Raw genomic sequence first — 21,271 nt, forward strand, 5'->3', positions numbered from 1 at the left:
GATGGTTCTGTGGGTGTTGATTTACAGACAGTGAGGCTCTGGCTCTTAACCATTAGGAATTTCTAATAATTAACCTCTTAGTTACCAGTCCCCTTAAAGCAGTGTTAAATTTGAGTCTATGGATACTTGGATATATGGATACCATGAATACTATGGAACTTAGATTGGATAGCTAAAATATTTTCATTTTTGAAATCTAACACCAATTTGGTGTTAGAGGCACATAAAAATCCACTGCTAAATGGACCCCACCATTGCCAGAAATTTTTATAATGAGTTTTGCAGTGTCAGTAATGTTCCTCCGTTTCTGTGAGTGAGGTCAGTGTTTCCTCTCCTTTTTCTTCTCTTTGGTATATTTGACAGCTGCCAATATAGTATTCTGTTTGGTTTATAGAAACAGACTCTTGTTCGGTCAATAAAGTAAGAATGTGTAGCCAGTTATACGGCAGGTTGCCATGTCCCTACAAGAGAAGAAGAGGGAAAGCGCTTGTGTTGGATGTCCTGTGTGCCAGGGTCTGGCAAAGAGGAGGGCATGAGTTAGTGGGATTCAGGTACAGTTTTCAGTGTTAACTCTGTTATTGGAAGTATTAAATTATTAAAAATCTGTAGATGTTAGAATAGGGTACACACTTTCTCATAAAATGTTTGAGAATATCTTATAAGGGAGCCCTCTTAAAATTCTGTATGGATTTACATGTAGCAGTTTATTCTCTAGTTTAACTTCTTGTCAGAAAAACTAGATTCCCAAGTGTCCTAGTTTTTATTTTGTTTTGTTATTTGATATAGAAAGATAAACCTATTTTGTGGCCTTTAATAATGAGAAATATCTCAGTATTACTGTATTATTCTAGAATATTTATTATGCATATGAAGGGTTTGTTGTCGTCGTTTTTTAACTAGAGAGGGACACATAACACACTTCCAAGTTTACAGATCCAGGCAGAAATTGTAAAGTATTATGACTTTTGCAGTCAGAGAACAAAATTGCCTCTGTCCTTTGGCTATTGAAATGTTGGAGGTATTCTTAAACAGGGTGCTGAGCCAGGAGCAAGTTATCAGAGACATTATGTGTTTCAAGTTGCTACTTGCTAAGGTATTTTCCAGTGCCCCTGACTGTCTACTTCCTTTTTTTGTACTTTTCCTCAGATGGTTTCCTATATATTTTTCTTTTGCTGCTGTTTGTTTGATACTGTGAATTTGTTTCTCTTTTTTTGTATGAACTGCTTGAGCCATAGCAGTTGATTGCAAAGTGCTCCATTTTCTGAACAACAGTATTTGATTTTTATTTAAAAATCTCATAAGAAGTAAACTAGCCTTCTGGACTCTGAAATTATTAATTAGAAGCTATTTTTCTGAAAGCGAATCTATATTCTTTCACAGTGCCAAGCTAGATGTCTTTATGAGATGAGTCTACTCTGGGTTTGGGGCGTCTTTTTTTTTTTCTCCCCATTTTATTTAGGGAGGGGAGGTTGGTTTTTTTGACTGAGTTCTGATTGACCTGTTAAAATAATATTCTGTGCTGATGTTCTTTTATGTATGTTTGGAACATTCCCAGCTTGGAACCTGTAATGTTCAAGCCAAGTCTCTTCAGTTTGAGGATATTCTTAAAAGCAGATTGTTTCCTCCTTTTGATCTGTAAACCTGTCTGAAAGAAGCAGTATCCCTTTAGAGCGGTTGTTAAAAGGGGTTGATGTCTGACCAATGCACTATATTGTTGAGCAAAACTGCTGCATAAATGTATTGTAGAGGGTAAATGGCAGGGACATCTTCAAGGAATTTGGTTTTCCTTTATCCTCATGTTGACCATAGTAGCTCTTGGTCTTAGTTTGAGGGTTAAAGGTACTTCGTGTTGGAGAAATTAGAAGTGGGCTGATGAAGAGAGAATAAAACATAGTAGACTGCTATCTCTATTTAGAAACCCTAACTTAACTCTGAAGGGGATACTGTCTCTTTTAACTCTTGCTATAATTCTTGTATGGAAGGTAGATAATGCTAATAACATTGCCTGATTTCTCTGCATATTATTACATTTAACCCTTTGAGCCCTTGCTGCATATAATTTCAACTAGGCTGCTTTTGTCCCCCCACTAAATTTAATCTCTCTGGCACTGAAGCATCTTGATGTGCAGTCATTAAGATCATCTGGTTTTGTTGGCAGCAAGAACTTACCTTCATTTGTGGCACTCAAAGGGTTAGCAGGACTTCTATAGCTACCTATCTACCTACCTGTAAAACAGCTCTTCTTTGACATTGAAAATCTTTGTATTTTAATCAGTGCCTTTTTTTTTCTTTTTTTTCTTTTTTTGGCTGCTTCCCTGATGTCTTTTTTCATAAACATTTTCTGTGTGACTGTGCCTTTTCGAACTTGCTTTGGTATATTCCTCTGCAAATACTGACCTGCATGCTTATTCTGATGACTTCTTTTCCAGCTCTTCTGTACCACTCTCTTTTGTGATCTGTAAGTCCTATGTTAATAAATAATTCTTTGGCATATTTTGAAAGTGTGGGGATGTGTGTAATTTGTACTTTTTCAGGGTTAGACCAAAGAAATCCCTGGTCCATATCAAGTTTAAAGCAATAGCATCTCCTGTGATTAGAGAGTTTTTCCTTTTATTTGTTTTGTTTCCTCAAACACCTTTCTCCTAAGAAAAGTATTGGTGCGTTTTAGCTTTTTCCCTTATAATTCCATTGATAAAAGGTTTTAACGTGACATTGGATTAAAATATAACTTTAAATATTTTTTAAAGTATAAACTGAACAGTATTTTACATATTAGAAAATTCACTCCTAGTGAAGAAACTGAATAGATTTTTTAAAATATGTTTTTATTGATTTCAGAGAGAGGAAGGAAAAAGAGAGAGAGACAGAAACATCAATGATGAGAATCACTGATTGACTGCCTCCTGCACACCCCCTACTGGGGATTGAGCTGGAAACCTGGATATGTGCCCCAACCAGGAATCAAACCATGACCTCCAGGTTCATAGGTTGATGCTTGACCACTGAGCCACACTGGCTGGGCAAAACTGAGTAGATTTTACTGTTTAGTAAAGATCACAGAGCCTGTCTCCAGTAGAAGTTCCATTGTGAGGAGAGAGGGAAGGTGACAGGGCAGACCTAAGAGTTGAGCTTTGGGGAAAGAGGGACACATTATCTGTAAATTAAATTTAAAATAAATTATCAAATGGTTCTGAGCACAGTGTATGTAAACTGAATTTAAATTGATAATCTCTGTAGTGGAAAGTGTTCAGTGTTAATACCAGAAAGTTTTCAGGATTAAATTTGATTTGAGTTTGAAATTGGGTACTCCATGCTCTAATTGTAGAGCACATTTTCTTTCCAGCTTTAGAATGTATCGTGAAACCGCTCTCAGTTGTTTATTACTTAGTCCATAAAGCAAGTTCTTAAAACGACTTTAGAGGATCCCTCAGACAAAGTAGACTTTAAACATTTTCATTTTTAAGAAAAGAATTATACAAACACCCACAAAAGTTAGCAACAAGAATAGGCCAAATGTGGAAAATATTTTTCCCATTTTATTTATTTATTTTTGGTGCCCTGACCAGTTATCAAACCCATAATCTTGTCACACTGGAACAATACTCCAGCAACTGAGCTACCCAGCCAGGACCTTTTTTTCCCCATTTTGGAGTATAATAATTGCAAAAACTCTTGGGAATACTATTGTTTTCAGATCAGAAACCCAAGATCAATAAAAACCTTGGGAAAAGCATTGTTTTTGTAGTTTAACTTTTTCTTACAATTTGAGGCTTTAGTTCTTTGTTCTTTTTTAAAATTTGAGGTAGAAAGGAAGTTAAACCATTGAAGATGAGAATTTTTAATAGGATTCCTGACAGAGCACTTATACCATCTGAAATACGCCATTTGAGAAAGAAAAACATTGCATATTAGGTTTTAGATTAACTCTAAGAAAAGCTGGGGCTGCCATTTAAAATACGTATTCCAGAGCATAATGCTTTAGAAAGCTGAATAATACTTGGTTTCAAAACCTTGTGTATTGCTATTTGGATGAAAGAGATTTTGGTGTACACCAAAGTTATAATAACAGGTACCCTTTCTTTAGGATTTTCTGGCATCAGATATAAGACCAATCTTGTGGTGGCTTTGACTAAGATATTCCTTTGTCAATGGAATTATGTAATGCTAGATTGGTCCATCTGAGACTGTTTTAAGTCCTTTCTGCATTTATCTGAGCAGGCTGCAGAAAATGACTGCGTATAACTGCGTGTAAAACAATCACATTCACAAATTAAACAATATTGCCACAGTAACATTTATTTTTAAGGAGGAAGTTTTGTAATAATATAAACTTGCAATAAAGACTTAAAGAACTCTCTGCTATAGGTTTAAACAAATATTGTTTTGTTTACCCCAACACCAAGTTAAGTAAGATAGGGTTAGTGCTTGACTTCATACATCAGTGCCTGAGAAATTATACAAATGTATTTATATTCTACAATCACTCTATTGTTCACATTAAAATCCCTGCTGATTTTTGAAAGTAGCGAATAAACATGTAGAAGTCACTGGCAATATTAAAGAAGCTGGGCTAAATCCTAAAATAACTCAAAGAATCAACTTATTTTTAAAGAGCTGCTTCTAGATTTGTTTTTCTATCAGTTGAATACTTTTGATAAGGTGTTTTGGAAAATACTGGCCCATGAGTCAGTACAAAAGAATGGGAGGTTTCTATGCCAATTAAAAAACACTGGAAGGCAATTATACAGCAGCATTTTCTGGTTTTCCTGGGCATCATCTGTCAGGATATTTGAGATATATAGGACACAGTCAGACCAGGTTTTATAATTCATAGAGAATGTGAATATAACTGATCTCAGAGGGTAGAATAGGGCCAGGGTGGAAAGAAGTTGAAATGTATAAATATTTCATGGTTTGCTTTGGTAAATGAACTTTGGATTAAATCAGTATTGGAAATTAAGAGATATTTAATTTTTTCAAAGACTTCCTGAGTCTGTTGAATATTTTTATTGTTACATAAAATACTAGGGAATCATGGAATTTGCATATCTCCTTTCTTCTTTTCCAAACCCCTTTCTCAAAAGCCCTGTAACTCTTAATCACCTGGGCATATGCTTACAGCTTTAGAAAATGTCCATGGGAATTGGTAGGGCCTTCTATGTCCCAGAGTGGCAGCTCACATTCTTTGTTCCAAGAAATGCCTTGTTTTCATGTGCCACGTCAGTTCAGAAGGGATTTCAATGGAGGTTATGGAAGAGACTGATAGGGTTACTAGCATAAGCAAGAAATCCACGCTGTGATCTGAGATACAGGATGAAAAGCAGACTGTATAGTTTATTCCTTTGGCCTTTGTAATAGGACATTCCTGGTTGCAAACAAATACGTGTATTAAAGCACACAATTTGGCCTGTTCTATGTGTGCAGTTGCAGTTCGACCTAGCGCAGCCTCAGTTCTCCAGTAGAATTGGAGATCCAGTAGTGATTCTCTGTTCATATGATTGCATCCATTCTGTTTTCTTTTTCCTTTTCTCTCACAATTTTCAGAATTCAGCTATCAAATTGAAAACTCATCTGTAGCAACTTCGGTGATTAAAAATAAACTGTGGGTTATTTTATATAATTTTTCCAGATAGGGCGTCCATCACTTATGATGTAGGTCTTACAGAATCTTTAATATTTTTAAGACCATCATACAAGTAGATAGAATTTGACTGCTTAGAAAATATAAAACTGTTAACATGGGAAATGAGGAATTTTCTTGGTTTAACCTATCCTCAGTAAACTGATTTACCTCATTTTCTTAGCAAATGGCCTACTAATATTCACTACGCTGGGAAATACTACTTTGTTTTTATATTGTTTATAAATGCTAAGGTTTAGGAATACAGTGTTTTCACATTCCTATGTGAAACCAGTTTTAGTACTTCCTTATACACATGATCAAAGGAATTGCACTTCAGTAAAACATTTTTTTTACACTATAGTAGCCAATAAATAAGCAAAGTAAAATTTAAAAATCAGCCTCAGGGCTTGATTTTAGTATATCCTGTATATTTACTCTTCATTATTTTTTAAAGTATAAAATATAAGATTTGTTAAAGACTGGTAGTATTATAAAAATATTTTTTCAGCTAAGGTAATCCCTTATTTCTTACAATGCCTTTTACATGATTGTACTACAGCCATTTCTGTTTTAAAAACAAACAACAAAAAATACACCTTGTTGCATAATTGCACAAGAGTCTTTTTATTGCCTTGGAAACTTGGTTGTGATGTTTGAACTAGAGCTTAACTTTTCATTAAATTTATCTTTAGTCTCTAGAAAAATTGCTACTCTTAATAGATGAGATTCTAGGAGCAGCTCATAATATAGCTTCCCCAAAGAGCTTTCTGGTAGGGTCTAATAATAAAAATATCTGTTTTTGTGAAACATTCTCCTGAATATACCCCTGGAAGACTAGTCTTTTGTTAACTGCATCTGCCTCCTGATTGAATTTCACCTCATTTGAGTCAGGGTACCTTCTGATCCCTTTAGTGGGGAAAACAGAACATTACATCCAGAGACTAAGAAAGTGTTTTGCCTAAAGTCTTTATCATTCATTTGAAAATGTACATTTTTCACCTGAATCTTTTTTCCTCCTGTTTAATAAGCCAGATTTGAAGGGAACTATTTGCACTACAGAATTTTAAAATATACTATTGTTTTGTGAAAGTTACCTGCTTTTCACTGATTCGCCTTTTTGTACATCTAGGGTGTTCCATTTTATTATTGATTTAGTACCCTTTTCCTAATAGGGTTTAAAGAGACAGAAATGTGGGGTATACTGTTAGAGCTATGGAAATGTCAGGAGACCCTTAACTCTCATAAACTATGTAGTATTGCTGGGAAACAGACAAAATGACCTGGTGTGGGTTCACCTATTGACTTAGTTATGAAAATCTGGGTCACAAAACTTTTGAGCATTTTCTTTGTAAATTGTGTTCGTGGTTGTCAGAGAGGGATTGTTGCATATGGCCTTCTTGCCTCATATACAGTGACTAAAATGAAACTAAATGTATGTTAGCCAGACTGAAAGGACAGTGCTGCTGAAAGGTGGCTTCTCCACATGCTGTAGGGTACAGTGTTGTTCAGCCTCGGCTGGGTTTGATTTTTTAAAATGGGCAAGAAAGTTTCCCTAGTAAGACCACTAAAATATGATGAGTTGACATTTCATTTTTACTTTGAAATAATTTCATTTAGGCCCTAAAGTAGCAACTAAATGTCAAATTGAGGCTGGTGGCGACTGTGCTGTACAAATATTGCTATTATGTATTGCTTACCAGGCCCTGGGTCCTTTACACATACTATTGTTAATTGTCACAACACAGCCCTTCCAAGTTCATGGTATTTTCATCTTACAGATAACAAACCACGGTTAAAAAATGTTAAATGTTAAATAGCTTGCCTGGTATCACATAAGTAGTAGGTGGCAGGGCTGGGAGTTGAACCCAGGTTTGTCTAAATAAAAAACCTACATTTTTCCTGCTGTTTTATGCTACCTGTTAAATTATTTAAACATATATTAAGATGTAAAATGAGTCTTTTGCCCCCAGCATTTTTCTTTTCCTTCTTTTTTTTTTTTTTTTTTTTTTTTAAATGAGGGGCTGACACATAGTTGGAAGGAGAAACAGGAGCCCAGCGGGACCCAGACCTTTGACTCTATTTTTTAGGGGCTAATGTAGATTAGATTGAATTTTCTTTCCTCATACTCCATCACAGCAATATGATGTCCATACTGACCAAAATAACAACTAGGTAAGTAATTGCTTAATTAAAATCTCATATTTGGCCTGGCTTGAGACAGAAACTCCTAATAATTGGTTAAAAGTTAGGTAATATTTTCATTTTAGTTTTGAGAAATTGTCAATTTCTAATTAACTTGTCATATGCGTTTCGTATGTCCAAGTTTTAAAGGAACATTTTCCAACAAAGTCAAGGTGAAAGGAGATATGTTTTAGGCAAGGAATATTGTAAATATATTTTAAAGTTTATAAGTGAACTGTTTGTTTGTTTACTTTTTACTATGAAGGAACATTTATTAAAGCTGGGGACAGTAAAACAAGAAAGAGCTTAGCATAGAAGAAGCAACAGGAGAGCCTAGGCTGGGCTGCCCTAGCTCTGGGAGGTAGAAAAGGGGGCTTTGGGGTCAGGTTCAGGAGACTAGCCTGTGACGAGCTGCTGCTGCCCATTGCTCCCAGTTGCAAGTCTCGTGGGGTCCCTTAGGGTTTAAGAGATTCATGCCCGAGGGGGAAAAAGTGGGGGGGGGGGGAGAATGGTGGTGGGGGGTGCTCCCCAGAGGGAGAGCACAACAATTTATTAGACGACCCTGTTCTCATATGAAACAGTATATATGTTGGTAGATGAACCTAATTTTTTTTGGTAATTTTTATATCCAAAGAAAACTGCTTTTTGTAACTAAATATAAATGACAAGTCAAGGCTAATGTGGGTTTTTAAAGATCAGATTTTACAGCTCAACTCCTTTAATTTTAGTACAAGCTCTAAATTTAGTTAACTCCAACGTAGCATAAAACTAATCAAATATGCTAGACATTTTGCTTCTGCAGAGTTTAGGTCATTTTGCCTAAATCGTGAGCTTGCCTCTAATTGTGGGGTCTTATTTCCCTTTCAGATATAGAGGACTTAAAATATGCTGCTTTTGGAACCTACAGTAGCAATTTTGCAGTGAGCACACTTACAAACTATGACTGGTCAGACAGGGATGATGCATCTCAGGGCAGAAAACTCTCTCCATTTGTCCTCTCAGCAGGAAGCAGATCCTCCTCAGCTGCCTCAGTTCTTCCAAAGAAAGAGACTTCACTTGGCAGTTCCGAAAACATCACCATGACATCTCTGTCCAAAGTCACAACCTTTGCAAGTGAAGATGCTCTTCCAGAGACTACCTTCCCAGCTTTTGCCAATTTTAAAGATGTGATTCCTCAGACCAGTGAGCAAAAGGAATATGAAAGCAGGGACTATGAAGATTTCACAAGACAGGACCTACCTACAGCTGAACAGAGCCAAGAGGCCCTGTGTCCAAGCCCTGCTTCCAGCGGCACTTCACACGACACCCCCAAAGAATGTTCAGATGACTTTGGAGAGTTTCAAAGTGAAAAGCCCAAAATCAGCAAATTTGACTTCTTAGTGGCCAATTCACAAAGCAAAATGAAATCCAGTGAAGAAATGATCAAAAGTGAGCTGGCAACCTTTGACCTTTCTGTTCAAGGTGAGTGGCTTTCAACATAGATTTTTACTGTCATGTTTTTTTTCACTGAAGTATTAGATGTTCTTTGTTAGAATAAAAAGTTGGCCCCTGGTTTAGCAGGATATAGATTTTCCAGTGTTTGAAATCAGTCTATTACAGATAGCTATAAAAAAAAGAAAGAAAGGCTTCCCTGAGATTGAGCTGAAGTCAAGCCAGTATCCCTCAGATAACTGCTTTTTGGGCTAAGCACAGTCTGTTGTTCATTAGCTTGTTTGCTTAAAGGTGTGCTGTGTTAAAAGTACCAGAGAAATAGATTTGATCCAGCTGTGGGCAAGTTAGCTCTGCTCTTGTTCCTTGGCTACATTCTGTGTCTTTTAACCCAGAGGCTGCAATGTGGTAGTTGTACATCTGGATCCAGTCTGCAGACCTGTTTTAATTGGCTCACAAAAAAGGTTTTTTAATATTTTGAAGCAGTAATAATACGTAAAAATCATGAGATTTCCCAATCTGGATTTCTAGCTTTTCTTAAAAAGTATCTGGCAATACTAGGCCCCCTCTAATCGATGGGGTGTGCTCTCCCCAGTGTCACATTCCCCAGCATTTCTGATCTCCAGCTGACTTACTCAGTCATTTACTTGACTTGCCTGCTTTCTGAAGGCATTTGAGTTTGCCCCTTCTGCTCTAAGTTCATCTTGACAGAAGGGATCACTGATTTCCATTAGATTGAGAGAGTATATAGGAGTCTGATGCAAATCCATAACTAAGGCCTGGAAAAGCAGCACAACTCTGATGCACTGATATTTAGAAAGACACTTAAGTCCTCCAGACTCCAATGATTCTGCACTTAGAATTATGCAAGGATTATGATAGGTCAGGGAAGAGTAGTGGAGAAAATTAAAGGCAGGGAAACCAAGCAAGAGAGAACTGTGGAAAGGATTCAACATGTAGCTTGCCAGACAGAATGAATGAGGGTGATGGTTCTGAATGCCTCATGACATAAACATCTGTAGAAGAGGGTCACGTTAGCAAGAACCTCTGCTTGAACTAAGCTGAGTAATCAAAACCTGTATGCCATCCACTTCCCCCAGGATCACACAAAAGGAGTTTGAGCCTCGGAGATAAAGAAATAAGCCGCTCTTCTCCTTCTCCGGCTTTGGAGCAGCCGTTCAGAGACCGGTCTAACACTCTGAGTGAGAAGCCCGCTCTGCCTGTCATCCGTGACAAGTACAAAGATCTGACAGGAGAGGTGGAGGTGAGTGGGGTAGTTTTCCACAGGGGCCGGGCAAAAGACTAGCTGAGCACAGAGGGCCCTGAGAAAAAATGCTTGCAGCTTTCACATGTGACACAAGGGGCAGAGTCACAAGGCACCAGACATAAAATATGTAATTAAAATGAGGGAATGGTGACATTAGCTCTGGATGAAAATACCTCCCAGATGTGGCATCCACTGAAAGTAGGTGTGACCTGAAAACCGAAATTATTCATGGGACTGCACAAGGAGGGACGTGTTTAAGGGAATTCTTTTTATTCTTTTCGAGCACTTAGACTTTACGATTTTAGTGAATGTTAAAACATCAAAAATGGAGGAGAAAGGGAAAATGTTTGTGGTTGTTATATCATAGTCATGCTGTTTTCCTCGTACAGCCAACCCTTAACGGTTTTCCCCATTGTCATACACACGCATGTATACATGTGCGTGCACACACATACACACACACACACACACTCACAGAATTGTAACTGGGGAAGGCCAGTGGTTTGATATGGGCTTTTGTACTAGACACCTATGTGCTCAGTACCTTTGAAGAAGTTTAGGCTGTCACTAGAACAAATGAGGCGACATTTGTAGAGGGGAGCTGCTACAAAACATTTCCCTCAGATCCACAAGGCATGTACTTGGAAGTTACATTTATTAGTAATTTTCAGTAGTCATTATTGAGTTCGTAAGATAAACTGTGCTTGAACTGGAGTGATTTTAATAAAAAAGGAAAATCTTCCCGTGCCCTTGGAATTGACAGTTATAAATAGAAGATTCCAGACTTGCCCCTTTAACCCAGTTCTTTTTATAAAATTCACAGGAGAATGAGAGATATGCATACGAATGGCAGCGATGCCTGAGGAGCGCCCTAGATGTGAGTATGTCGCTTTTGTGTATGTAAGTGCTATTCTGTGTCATTTTGCCTCCGCCTCAGTTCATTTGAGTGAACAGAGGCAAAATTGGGAGAGCCCTACCTCTGTGGCCCTGTGCAAAGTGAAGCTCAGGGAAGTCATACATCTTAAGTGAGGCTTTTTTCACATTTATAATAGCAGACACTGGCTCATTTGTCAGTTGTGCCCTCATTTGTCACTGTGTTTAAGAAATAAAATGATATCATTAACTCTACCTAAATTTAAATAATATTTAAGTTAAAGAACCTCTTTCTTTCCTCTGCCAAAGGAATGGAGGGTTGTTTCTTCAAAGTTAAAATTAAATTCTCAGATTTGTTTCAGCATAGTCACATACATCAGTTAGTCATGCTTTTTCACACCTTCTGGTTCTTCCCTTGGGTTTTCTACTAATAATAAATTGATTTGCAATGACTTTTCTTGATTATGTAAGGTGATGTGATTTCATTTCTTGTAGGTCATTAAGAAAGCAAATGATACTTTAAATGGAATCAGTAGTAGTTCTGTGTGCACAGAAGTAATTCAGTCAGCTCAAGGCATGGAATATTTATTAGGTATGTTCTTTTATATTTTACTTACTCAAAATCATGATACCTTAAAATATTTTCAGTTTTCCCTTATGTTAAGTAGTTTAATCTAGGTCTTTCAAGTTACATATGACTTTATTGCATCTGCATTTGTAGATAAGACACTTAAATAAGAAATGATTATTTGACTATTTGACTTACGGTCTTTATGGCCAAGTTTCCCAGTCCTTGTTATAACATAATAACAACAGTGTAAAATTACTGGTTTATCAAAGAGTCTGAACTAGGTGAGACATTAAAATGAAGTCGTTGGGTCTCTAGTCAGTGCCTCACCATGTTCTATTCAGTTCTTCCTTTCTACAGCTTAATAACATCACAGATTCCTTAACTGGGGTAAGGGTTGGGGATGTGTCTGGTGGCTGTCCTTGGAATGTAGAGGTACTTTGCACCTATCATCCTTACTTGAAGAATCAGCCACAGTTCAGAGACCGCAGGAAAAGAACTATGCTGAGCCCTGTTCAGTGTATGAAAGATACATGAAACCACAGAGTGTAAATCAGTGGGCATTCTTAGGAGTGAGATAATTCTTAATTACTTTGTGATGATATTTTTAAACTTTTAATATTCCCATTTTCAATGAGTTTAATGGCATTTCCCAAATTCAAACAGATGGACTCATAAAACGAGAGAAAAAAAATAGCTAATACTTGCATAATACCTACTATTCTGTGGACACTGTTCTAAGCCTTTTACAGTATTAACCCATTTAATCCCACAGATATCCTTTGAGGAGATGCTATTATTAACCCAATTTTACAGATGAGGAAACGGGGCACAGAGAAGTTACGTAATTTGCCCAAGGTTTCACAGCTAGTAAGTGACAGAGCTGGGATTTGAACCCAAGCGGTATAGCTCTAGAGTTTACGCTCTTACTAGTCAGTTATACTGAAGCATTGAGAGGTGGTTAGTCCCTAGGAATAGTACACTCACCTCTGTCCAGATACAGTCCTTATTTCCAGCTAAGATATCGGGAAGCAGTAATGCTGCCTTGTCTGCTCGTCTTTCTCTACACTTCCAGCACCTAACTCTCTACTCTGTCCCTCTGCCAGGTGTTGTTGAAGTGTACAGGGTGACCAAACGTGTGGAGCTGGGGATAAAAGCCACTGCAGTGTGCAGTGAGAAACTGCAGCAGTTGCTTAAGGACATCGATAAAGTGTGGAATAACCTAATCGGCTTCATGTCGCTTGCCACGCTCACGGTAAGTGTGCTAGAGAGTTCAGTGGTTGCCCTCCTTTCCAGAAACCTAAGTTGTAAAACAGTGTGTGCGCGTTCCGGTGGCGGCACTCGCTGGAGGATGAAGGTGCCTACTGTGTCGTGCTGTCAGAGGAAGGGGAAAACGCTATGTGTCACATTGGCTTCTGGATAGCTCCCAGGAAAACATTCACTCTTAACCCATCCTTCTTAATTCACATACGCAATCCATATTTTGCAAAGCATATATGCAAAGGTTTGAGTTCCTTCCTTTGCACTTCTAGTTATTTATGTCCCCATATGTGTGTCCTTGTAAAAAACTGTATGATATACCTTGTTGCTATCCTGTGGTTTGTTTGGCCTTTTTACATTTTCAGGTTCTTGGATTATTTTCATTTTTCCTGTTATGAATAGTTCTCTTAATATCTTTAAACAAATGACTATTTCCCCCTTGGGGGATGTAGTTCTTCCAAGTGGACTTAAGAGGTCAGAGTGTGTGATTGCACATGTCCACGCACACATCATGGCTTCTTAATCTTTACTTAAGCTTGAAGTTATACTAGCAAAGTTTTATAGTCCCCTTTCATTCTATATACACCCTTTATCCATGGACTCAAACTCCCTCTTGTGGTATAGAAGCATATCTCCTCTAGGCACAGACTGCAGGAACTCAGAGGAAAAAAATCATCTATTTTAGTGAGACAAGTGAATTGTTGTCTAAGGTTTTATGTCGTGGATATGGATTGAAATTTAGTAGGTTTGGAACAAAGAAAGACTGAGTCCTGGAAAACAAAACTAGTCCATCTCTGCCATATAAAATCTATGAAAAAAGACAGGACTGTTCTTCTCCTGGCCTCCAGTCAATTGAAAATCACACAGACTCTTTGATTCCACTATTATCCTCAATATAATACAAATTCTTTTGTGTTTCTTTTCAATATGAAATAAGCAGTGAATTTCAGAGTACTTGCTTCCTATTGCTATGGCATATCAGGAGAAGTTTATTTTTAATAATGATGGCATTTTATCATCTTGCCAGTTGGCACAGTGTTGTAGAGATAGAATCTTCATTGTGTCTCTGCATGGCTATCCTCAGTTGTCAGAAGATGGATGTGGTTGGTAGAAGAATGCCCTCCCCCCAAAAATGTCCATGTCCTAATCCCCAGAACTTAAGAATTTGTTACCTTACATGGTAAAAGGGACTTTACAGATGGGATTGAGTTAAAGGTCTTCAGATGAGGAACTTACCCTGGACAATCTGGGTAGGCCCAGTGTCATCACCAGGATTCTTCTAAGAGGAAGGAGAGTGAGAGTGAGAAAAAGTGACATCACAACAGAAGCAGAGAAAGAAAGATTGGCAGGTGCTGTGCTGTTGGCTTTGAAGACAGAAGATGGGGCCATGATCCAGGGACCATGCAGGCGGGCTCTAGAAATGGGAAAAGGCAAAGAAGTAGATTCTTCTCTAGAATTTCCAGAGCAAATGCAGCATTGCTGACCCATTTTAGAATTCTGACCTCCAGAACTGTCAGAGAATAAATTTGTGTTGTTTTAAATGACTAAATTTGCTCATTTGTTATAGCAGCAATAGGGGAAATTATGCAAAATATTGTAGCCAAGAATGGGTACATTGTAAGCCAAAACAAAAGCCTGGAATTGTTTGTGGAGCCTGTGTCTAGATCACTCTTTATATGAGTCAAATTAGGCTAGGTTATGCTGCAATTACAAACCAGACCCCCTCCTCCATCTTAGTGATGTAAAACAGCAAAGCTTTATTTCTTGGTCTTGCTACGTGCCCATTTCAAGTTGAAGGGGTCTCTGTCCCATGTCCTTCTCACTCAGGGTCCCAGGTGCTTGGCACAGGTAAGGGCTCGACTCATCTGCCATTGTTAGATTTACACTCTAGCTGATGACTTTCAGATCTCTCATTGAGCACTAGGACTGTATATCCATCTGCCTGCTTATATAACATCAGAACTTGGCTGTCACACAGGAAGCTCCAGCTAGGCTTGTACCAAACTGAGCTCTTCTCCCCATTCTCTATCCCCAAACCTGGTTCTGCACTCATGTGCCTTGTTGTGGTGAATCCTCTCAGTTGCCCAAGCCTCCACCCTCCTTGCACACTAAAGATCACCCAGGCCTGTTGACTCTACCGCTCTTTCATGTGTCCATTTCTCTCCATGCCCACTCTTGCTACCTTAGTTCAGACCTTCCGCATCTGTGTCCTGGAGCGCTACAACAGCCTTGTAACTGAGGCCCATACCTTGAAGATTGTCTCCCCCAAATTCACTGCCTATACTACAACCAGAGGGATCTGTCCATAATACACACTTGATTCTGTCATGATCCAATTAGAACCCTTAATGTCTTCCCAGGCCTCAACCCTTCATATTCCTTTCAAGGCCTCATGTTCCAGTTCCATCTCTTTACCTCTTTCATGAGCTTGGTTCCCACCCCTTAGATTTCTTCCTATACGCAGTCTTTTGATAAGATCCTTTGCTGTGGCTGCTGGTTCTACATAGAATAAATATCCTTCCCTCCCTACATCACCCACCCCATCCCCTTCACCTAGCATATACCCATCAGGACTCAGCCTAGTTGTTTCTAAGTTCTAGAAAGTGTTCTCTGCCATCAGGCTCCTTTCCTCTTGGGTTGGGGTAAGTCATCTCAACCCCACCCACCACCTCTCCATGCCCTGGCACTTGGTACTTACTCCTATTAGGGCTATCATCACACAGTGTTGCCTTTGACCCTCCTGGCCCCACCCTAGACTGTGAGTTCTCAGAAGACAGGGACTGTTTTTTGCTCATGCTGGCATCCCTACTACCTGGAACATGCAGGTACTCAGTAAATGTTTGGGAAATTGAATAATTGTATTGATGGTATTACAGAGCTCACTTAATTTGCAGTTGGATGTATTGGGGATGAGTGATCAGGGATGAAGCCAACAGCATTCAGAATTGCTAGGTTCTTACCCATTTGTCTTGTTTTCACAGCCCGATGAAAATTCACTGGATTTCTCTTCTTGTATGCTGCGGCCTGGGATTAAAAATGCTCAGGAACTTGCTTGTGGGGTGTGCCTGTTAAACGTGGACTCCAGGAGCCGAGTAAGTCACACACCTTCCTCTGCAGATCGTGAAGTGCTTTCCTAACATGACCTAGGGACAACCCCGTTTAGACCACTTCACTATAAGGGTTATGCCCAGAGGTGGCAGGGATTTTTTGAAGCCCTGAAATCAGACCACAGAAATAGACATATTCTTTCAGAAGGGCAGTGGGGAAGCTGTTGAGGAAACGCATGCAGTTCTTCCTTTTCTAGGGAGCGTGCTATTTGCATTGTGCCTGCAGCACCTTGTGCTCAGTGGGGTGGTAAACAGAACAGGTTATTTGCAGGCAAGAGGCTCTGTTCTGGGAATGTGGTTGACCTTATGGTTTCAACATTATTTCAGAAAGAAGAGAAGCCTGCAGAGGAACATCCTAAAAAAGTATGAACCAGTTACATTATCTTAGCGTCTCCATTTTGAGTGTGGAAGGCAAATAAGATGATTCCACTGCCATCCTGATCCAATCATGAATCTTTACTGAGTCACCTTTGTTCCCATAATATTTGATTTAATCTAATCAACTAACTGTGTGGATCCACTTCTGTCTTGTTTGCATGCCTGTATCTCATAATTGGCTTCTGGCATTGTGATTATTTTTCTCTGTGACGAGCAGAGTAACAGAGTACCTTCTGGAAGACGAAGTTATAGTGACACAGAATGAGATCAGAGTGCTTCAGAATTTGGCCATTATCAAGACAAAAAGCAATTTGGGTTTTAGAGTTTGATTTATTTATTTTTAGTGCTTTATAAAGTACCCCAGGACGTGGCGTGGTTAGGATTGGCTGGCTGTAACTCGCCTAAAAGGATTACTCATCTAGAAATAATGTGTTTAATATCTTCATTTTTTATAAATCCTGTAGTTATGTTGATTGACTTATCAGCTCCCAATATTATTAGACCCTAAGAGTTTGTAATCTTTTGTTTTCTTTCTTGATAGGACAGTAATTAGCCACAGAAACTTAAGGGATTGCATTTGATAGTCAAATGGACTTCCTTCAGCACAGTGAGGGACAGAAATTAGCCACAGCCCTTGGCTATTTTAGTTCCCTAAGTCATGACACCCTCTTCCCAACCCCCTAGACTCTGTCTGCCTATTCTTTTCTATGAAAAATTTGGCCTTCTTTTGCTGAAACTGGGTTTAATGGTAAAGATATTTTTATACCTTTAATTAGCAGTGAAAAACTTTCTTACCTGAATTTCAATAGCCACCTGCTCAGCTTTTGTGTGTGTGCCAGTTTGGCCTTGGCCTCTGTGACCTGGAGAAGTGTGCATGCTGGGTGGTGCTGATCAGCTCTTAGGAGCAGAAGAAACTTGACTTGCTCCACGTCTGTTTATTTTCGGCAGGCATTCAACTCAGAAACAGACAATTTCAAGCTGGCATATGGAGGACACCAGTATCATGCCAGCTGTGCCAACTTCTGGATCAACTGTGTTGAACCAAAACCTCCTGGCCTCATCCTGCCTGATTTGCTCTGAAAAGCTCCAGCTGGATTGTTTTTATTTTTTTCATCACACCCATGGGTGACAGGGACCAATGAACAGAATTCAAGTACTGCAAAGTTCACCTCCATGAATTTATATGAAGAATTCCCCAAGAGGTGGGCAGGAAAAAGCTGCGGAAGTTCCTAGTCATTCCTACAGATGACCTCTTTCCCTTGGTTCCCACTGCCAGTCTTTGGGATTTGTGGTGAAGTTGCCCTACCCAAGCTGCATGTGGCACCAGAAGTTGCTAACTTATCTCTAGTTCTCTTAAGATGTTTTAAAATATGGACCACAATAATTTGCTGCTGCAGTGTTGAAACTGTGAAGAACTGACATTTGAAGAAAAATAAATTATTGTTCTAGGACTAGAATTGGCAAGAATGTTTTGAGCCAGTGCTTATTTATATCTAGAATACTTATTGTCCTGTGAAATAGAGTGCATTTATCTGCATTTAGTGTGATAATATCTGAAATGAATAAAGAGGGGAAATTGTGATTAAACTGATGTTCTTTATAGAAAAAATTATCTCTGTCTCCACTGAACAGTGGCAGGTAGGTAAGGGCAGATTTACCAACTTTGCTGATGCAACTGAACCAATTAATCAGCTCTCTTCTCCTTGTATTCATTTTAAAACTATCAACCTGCAAGAAGACTTTTTCTCCAAACCTGCCTGGGCACTTTGCAGTGGAGAATTTTAATTTTGATAGAGGCCCAAATCTTTGAGTATCAGGATGAATATCCTTCCTGTTAGGAGCCTTCACTGAAAACCTTGTTTTACCTCACGACTGTGAACATGGTATTTTTTTCAGACAAGATTGGAAAGGCAGCTGAATGAAATCTCTTTGCAGTGGCGTCTGTCCAGATTTCCAAAAATGACTACGTATGTACCAGTACTGCCTGACTTAGCAGTATCTATGTGAGAGACCTGAAAATTCAGGGTGAGAAGGTGGAGTTCCTGGCCTATTGAGGCAAATAATATGAATTGTATTTATGGTAAAGGTAATGGAACTTAGGAGTTGTGGAAGAAAATTGTTCAAAAAGAGCACTGAATTTTAGAAGGAAAGGGCTCATGCTATTGTAGGGAATTGTCTTTGCCACTTAAACTAAATGCATAAAAGCAGGGGTGAAAGCCAGGTGGTTAAGGACTTTGTCATTCCTAGGAAGAACATGCTAATCTAGGACACACATTTCCCGGAGTTGTTGTTTATGTGCTTTATGAAGAGGTTTTGAATCTTTTATGTTTCCCTTTGTATGACTTATGCTGTCTGACCTAGACCAAGTTTTTATTTATAACTGAAAAATTTGGTTTTGCCTATATAATTGATGCATTAAGTAATTAATTAGATTGCTTTCCCTTCTCAGGACAAAACTTGAGGAAATTCTGTTTTGTTCCATCTTACACCTTTTGCCTCCATCTTCTCCAAAAAAGGTATAGAGCATTTTCATGAACAGAAGTCAGAGAAGTGTTGATAAGGTAAGTCTTTTTTTCTCATTTGCTCCAGTTGATGCCATCTCCAGCTACTAAAGACTGAGACAGCTGTCTCTGAATTGTTACCTTCAGAGCCTTTGCCCTCTACAGGGCTAGCCAAGTGCCAGTAACACCACACGTGGACCAGTTTCTAGCAGGCTTTTCCTGAGGCCTCTGTGCTCCAGTTCAGCCTGACCAGCACCTTGGGTATCACATGGCACCGAAATTCAAACAGGCTTCCATAACAGTCCATAACAAAATCTACCTTTGCTATATGCATGTCACCCAGTTTGACAGAATTTACATTGCTGAGACTTTTTTTGTTTTGGAAAATGCTGTATGTATTATTATTCTGTCACAATGGCCTGTATCACTAACATTTTTAAAAGTATACTCACTAGATTGGTTCCCATTCCTAGATATATTCCAGAGTGCCTCAGATAAAATTTCTAAGTATAATTACTGCTGACTTGACCAAGTATGGTAGGTTTAGTCACTCCATGGGACGTACAAGAGGAAAATACAGCAGGCATCAACAAAAAGCCTTTGTTATGAAAAGTATTCATTATTTTCATATCTGTTTAATAGTAGAAATGTTTTATTAGATACCACCAATAAGGATTTGGAGAGTGTGGAAAACCACTGCATTGGTTTTACTTATGCAAGTTTATTACAATGACTCAACATTGCATTCAGCTTCACCTCCTCAGCTCTTGTTAGCCAAGAGCCCAGTGTCCTTGGAAACAGTAACCAAGGTTACTTATTTCCATACTGTGTATTGTGCTGGCAGCTTCACCCCACCGCTTGAGTGGTGATTAATAAGCCCTTTTTTGAAAATTGTATTTTGCCTTTCAAATTTTTATGGCGTAGTGTGTAATTTTTATCTGGACATGCTTAAAGGTAGAAGTGGGTATATTAGAATATTATCCATTCTTTATTTTTCCTTTGGCACTCTATGTAGGTTGCATATTTTGTTTTAAAAAATTTTTAATCTTTATTGTTGAAAGTTTTACAGATGGTCCCCCTCCCCCCCCATTGACCCCCCTCCTCCTCCTCCTACCCCCTCCCCAGGCTATTGGTATAGCCTGTATCCATGGGTTATGCATATGCATATAAATTCTTTGGTTAATCTCTCCCCCCCACCCTTTCCCTCTACTATAGGTCAGTCTGTTGCATGCTTCAATGTCTCTGGGTCTATTTTGTTCGTCAGTTTGTTTATTAGATTCCACATGAGATCATGTGATAAGTCTTTCTCTGCCCGGTTTATTTCACTTACCATAATACTCTCCAGGTCCCTCCATGCTGTCTCAAAGGGTAAGAGATCCTTCTTTTTGACTGCTGCATAGTATTCCATGGTGTAAATGTACCACAGTTTGTCCATTGTCTACTGGTGGGCACTTGGGCTGTTTCCAGATCTTAGCTATTGTAAATAATGCTGCTATGAACATAGGGGTGCATATATTCTTTGTGATTGGTGTTTCAGGCTTCTTAGGATATATACCTAGAAGTGGGATCACTGGGTCAAATGGCAGTTCCATTTCTAATTTTTTGAGGAAACCACATTGTTTTCCATAGTGGCTGTACCAGTCTGCATTCCCAACAGTGTACTAGGTTTCTTTTTTTCCCACATCCTCACCAGCACTTGTTTGTTGATTTATTGATAGCCATTCTGGCACGTGTGAGGTGATACCTCATTGTTTTAATCTGCATCTCTGTGATGATTAGTGACGTTGAGCATTTTTTTATGTCTCTTGGCCATTTGTATGTCCTCTTTGGAGAATTATCTATTCAGGTGTTCTGCCCATTTTTTAAATTGGATTGTCTTCCTTTTGTTGAGTTGTATGAGTATTTTATATATTTTGGAAATGAACCCCTTATCAGATGTATCATTGGCAAATATGTTCTCCCATTCAGTGGGTTCCCTTTTCAGTTTGATCCTGGTTTTCTTTGCTCTACCTACAGAAGCTTTTTAGTTTGATGTAGTGCCATTTGTTTTTTCCTTTCTCTTACCCTAAGGGATGCATCTGTGAA

General features: G+C 38.7%; 1 protein-coding gene across 4 annotated transcripts in view; it reads left to right on the forward strand.

Moving 5' to 3' along the window:
- SYNRG (synergin gamma) overlaps positions 1-18,276 on the forward strand; it is a 44,271-nt gene extending 25,995 nt beyond the window's left edge. For 3 of the 4 annotated variants that reach the window (XM_016210672.2, XM_016210674.2, XM_016210676.2), the window contains 8 exons: positions 8,672-9,265; positions 10,333-10,496; positions 11,323-11,376; positions 11,868-11,964; positions 13,047-13,195; positions 16,182-16,292; positions 16,635-16,670; positions 17,634-18,276. In XM_016210672.2, coding sequence (XP_016066158.2) covers positions 8,672-9,265; positions 10,333-10,496; positions 11,323-11,376; positions 11,868-11,964; positions 13,047-13,195; positions 16,182-16,292; positions 16,635-16,670; positions 17,634-17,765 — 1,337 coding nt within the window. In that variant the 3' untranslated portion in view covers positions 17,766-18,276. The remainder of the gene's footprint in view (positions 1-8,671; positions 9,266-10,332; positions 10,497-11,322; positions 11,377-11,867; positions 11,965-13,046; positions 13,196-16,181; positions 16,293-16,634; positions 16,671-17,633) is intronic. The other variant, XM_016210675.2, reaches the window with a different exon arrangement.
- Positions 18,277-21,271: the final 2,995 nt, after the last annotated feature.

Source organism: Miniopterus natalensis, chromosome 17 (assembly GCF_054644295.1).
Source record: "Miniopterus natalensis isolate mMinNat1 chromosome 17, mMinNat1.hap1, whole genome shotgun sequence".
NCBI lineage: Eukaryota > Metazoa > Chordata > Mammalia > Chiroptera > Miniopteridae > Miniopterus > Miniopterus natalensis.